This window comes from Hordeum vulgare, chromosome 7H, assembly GCF_904849725.1.
Source record: "Hordeum vulgare subsp. vulgare chromosome 7H, MorexV3_pseudomolecules_assembly, whole genome shotgun sequence".
In the NCBI taxonomy this organism is placed as follows: domain Eukaryota; kingdom Viridiplantae; phylum Streptophyta; class Magnoliopsida; order Poales; family Poaceae; genus Hordeum; species Hordeum vulgare.
Genome location: NC_058524.1, coordinates 16273672 through 16277298, shown reverse-complemented (window position 1 = coordinate 16277298; position 3627 = coordinate 16273672). Strand labels below are relative to the sequence as shown.

The following is a 3627-nucleotide window of genomic DNA, read 5'->3' as shown; positions in this document are numbered from 1 at the left end:
TGAAACAGGTTACATTTTAGTGGCATTGCACAAAAGGACAAAACATTGGTTCCTCCAACATGCACCTCTCTAATGTGCATATTTTGTGCACATCATAGAATACTTACAAGGATATCTACTGGAAAAGCGAGATGAGTAGAATCATCACATCAAAACATACTTATCTTTTCGTTTTCAGTACTCTATGCTTCATATGTTGGTTGTGAAGTGTGCAAAATGTACATTTGGGATTTGAATTTTTGACATCCTCATGTTATCTGAGACTCGCCCCCGTAAATGGATAATGTATGCTTGCATATTGTATTTTTGATTTTGTGAAATTTAATTACAGGGTTGGTTATTAACCAAAAACATGCCTAGTCCTAAAAAGAAGAAATGGATCACTATTGCAAAGAGGAAAACGCCTTGACTGATAACATGGTACAACCAAAGATCTAATTAAGACACGTACTAACGCAATGGAACAATTCGGAGGAACCGAAATCACATAAGTTATTACTAGCAAAAGGACCCGTACGTTGCAACGGGAGAAAAACAATTATAATCTCCAATGGTGCTGATCATATTATGTCTTTAAAATTTTAGGACATTTCTTAAAATGCATGAACATTTTTTGAATTAGCAAAAATTTTTTTTGCAATTGCACTCAAAAAATAACACACAATTGTTTTTTCAAAATCATGGACTTTTATTGTTTTCATCAACATTGTTGTCAAAATTATGAACATTTTTCTGAATATGCGAAAAATTTTACAAAAATCCTGAGCATTTTTTGAATTCACAAACATTTTATATTTTATTCACACTTTTATTTCAAAATTCCAAGTTTTATAAATTGCAAAAGTTTTTCAAAGTTCTAAATTATTTAAAATAAAAAATGGAACAGAAAAATAAAAATAAAAATGAGACTAAAAACAGAGGCACGAACTGTTTTTAAGATTTTTACACGGACTTTTGTTTAAAATCGTTGACTATTTTATTTTATGGACATTTTCTCAAAGTTTAAACATTTTTTATATGCAAACATTTTTCTAAACTCCTTAGTAGTTTTTGAATTCTCAAATAAATATGTTTTTTTGGATATTTTATTTCGAAATTCTCAGTTTCTTAAAATTAAGAAAAGTTGTTTGAAGTTCTAAATTATTTAAAGTAGAAAAGCAAAATGGAACTGAAAATAAAAATAAAAAACTAAACAAAAAACAGGCGCCCACGCATGGGCCGGTCCAAACAGGCGTGTTGCATATTTTTCCAACGCCCAGAGCGTAATATAGGAGGTGCCTACATGGACCGGTCCAGTCCAGAGATTTTCCTGTTTGAAACGTTTTTTTATGAGTTATATGTGGCATTTGTGAAGAATTTTAGTCAACTTTAAGGATAATTTGGATGACGTACGGAAGAAGCACTATTTGCTTTATTAGTAGGTAAGGTAAGATTTTGTTTCGTATGTAATCCCTTATTAAAACCAATAAAATGACTCGTATTAGGAAATAAGACACAAACTACTGACCGCATATGGAACAATGTCTAGGGTTTTTCTCCATTTTCATCCGGCGACGGCGAGGAAATCCCGGTGACGCTAGAGTCCGGTCCGCTACGCCTTTGAGGACTAGGGTTTTCACCTGGCTCCTTCCAATGCTTTCTGCCATATTTGTGCGTAGAACCATTTCCCTGACCTGCAAGATAAATTCTCGAGGATAGATACAAGGAGAAGTTACGAAGACATGGAAATTAAGCTAGTAGCTAGTTCTGACCCGTCACGTCTACACGTATGTAGTCCTAAAATTGCCGGAGAAATAACAAGCAAAATAAAGTCTCGCACCCCTTTCCGAACGAATTCCACGAGAGTTCCCGGTTCGATTTAAATATCCCGTACTTTTGTTACAAAAACTGACCTGGACTCGACCTGCTTCTTCCTTCCAAGTGGGCAGCGCGAAGGCGCCCAGAAAGCCTGTGTGTGCGTGTGCTACGTCTGTCCGAAAGCAATAGGCTTCGCTCCTTCCTTGGTTCGCGCCAACCTTCTCTGCGGTTTCCCGCGCTCCATGCCAGAAGCTGCCTCCTCGTCCAGATCGAGGAACCCTTCAAACCCTCCCATGGGTATAAACCGGCGGGCGAGGGCGACCACCCCAGCCCCATTCGCCACCGCACCGTACGCCGCCGGCCGAGGGAGACCAGCTATCTGTCTGTCTGCCGCCCGCGAGCTAAGCTAGCTGGAGAGAGAGCGCGCGCTCGCGATGCCGTCGTCCAGGCTCGTGCGCAAGGACGGCGAGTGGGGCGGCGGCGGGGTCGCGCTGGAGGTCACCGTGCTGTCGGCCGAGTCGCTGCGCCTGCCGCCCACCTACTCCCCGCTCCCGCGCCGCCTGCGGCCCTACGTGGCGGTGTCCTCCTCCTCCTCGTCCTCCTCCGCCGGCTGCAGCACGGGCGTGGCGCGCGCGTCGTCGGGCGCCGGGGAGCACTCGTGGGAGGACGCGCGCCTGGTGGTGCCCGTGGGCGCGGGGTTTCTGGAGGGCCGCGACGACGTGCGCGTGGCGGTGATCTCGGAGTCGGGCTGCGCGCGGCTCGTCGGCGACACGCCGCTCGGCTGGTGCCGCGTGCCGGCCGCCGACGTGCTCGACGGCCTCCGCCCGCCGCGCTCGCTCCGCAGGCTCAGCTACACGCTCCGCTGCCCGCGCCGCGGCGGCCCCGGACACGGCGTCGTCCACCTCGCCGTGCGCGTCCTCGGCGACGTCCACGTCGCCCGCCCAGACCCGGCCCCGCCCGCGCAGCCCGGCTGGTGCCGCGTCGCCATGGGCATCCCGGTCTCCGGCGCCTCCGCCGCGGCCGTCGTCGGCACGCCGTCGCCGTGGGCGTGGAGCCAGGCGTCGCGATGACTGCTCGCGACTAGCCGTGGAAGAACGGTGGAACTTGCGCGCGCGGGCGCGGCGACCGGTTCTTGGGTTTGACTAATCACTGCCCGGAGGCCGGAGCACGCACGTACGTACGTAGCCGCCGGACGCGGAGACGAAAGCGACGGCTGATTAGTCAAAGCTCAAAGCTAGCTGCCGGGCTGATTCCTCGCAGCTGCGCACGGACGTACGTGACAGTGTCTGATTGGACGCGCTCCGCTGCCGGCTGGCCGGCCGTCGGCGGCGGCGGTGCTTGACCCCGACGAGTGGAATACGGCCGAACGTGCCGGTGTACATATATACACACGTCATCGTCTAGGGAAGGTTCCTTGCTAGTGATGGAGGTTATGTGTGAGGGCATGCGCATCTCTGTCGTTCCAAGTGTAAATTCAGTTGTTCAAAAAAAAAGTGTAAATTCAGTAAATACTGGAGTATGTACAAAGGCTGAAGTGAAGTTTTTAGTGCGAACTAGACAACTTTGGATGCAACTTTTATTTTAGTGGATTAGTTGCTCTCCTTTGATCCGAACATGTGAGACGGCGGTGGATCTAGCTACCGTCCCTCTTCAGCCTTCCCGGCTACAAACCCAGTGACGGAGTGAGGGCATATTCTTCAAAAAGTCAAATAATTTAAACATATTTTCAAAAAACACAAGCATATATTACTACAATTTTGAAGTCACCTCAACGTAGGCCCACTCCTTTACAAACCTTACACGCCAGTGAGACTTATGCTATGAGTAACT

General features: G+C 48.1%; 1 protein-coding gene across 1 annotated transcript; it reads left to right on the top strand.

Annotated features, from left to right (window-relative positions):
• The first annotated feature begins 1646 nt into the window (after positions 1 to 1646).
• Positions 1647 to 3370, top strand: LOC123409799. The gene has a single exon (XM_045102671.1). It carries the CDS (start codon positions 2232 to 2234, stop codon positions 2865 to 2867), a length of 636 nt encoding a protein of 211 aa, XP_044958606.1. The 5' UTR covers positions 1647 to 2231; the 3' UTR covers positions 2868 to 3370.
• The last annotated feature ends 257 nt before the right edge of the window (positions 3371 to 3627 follow it).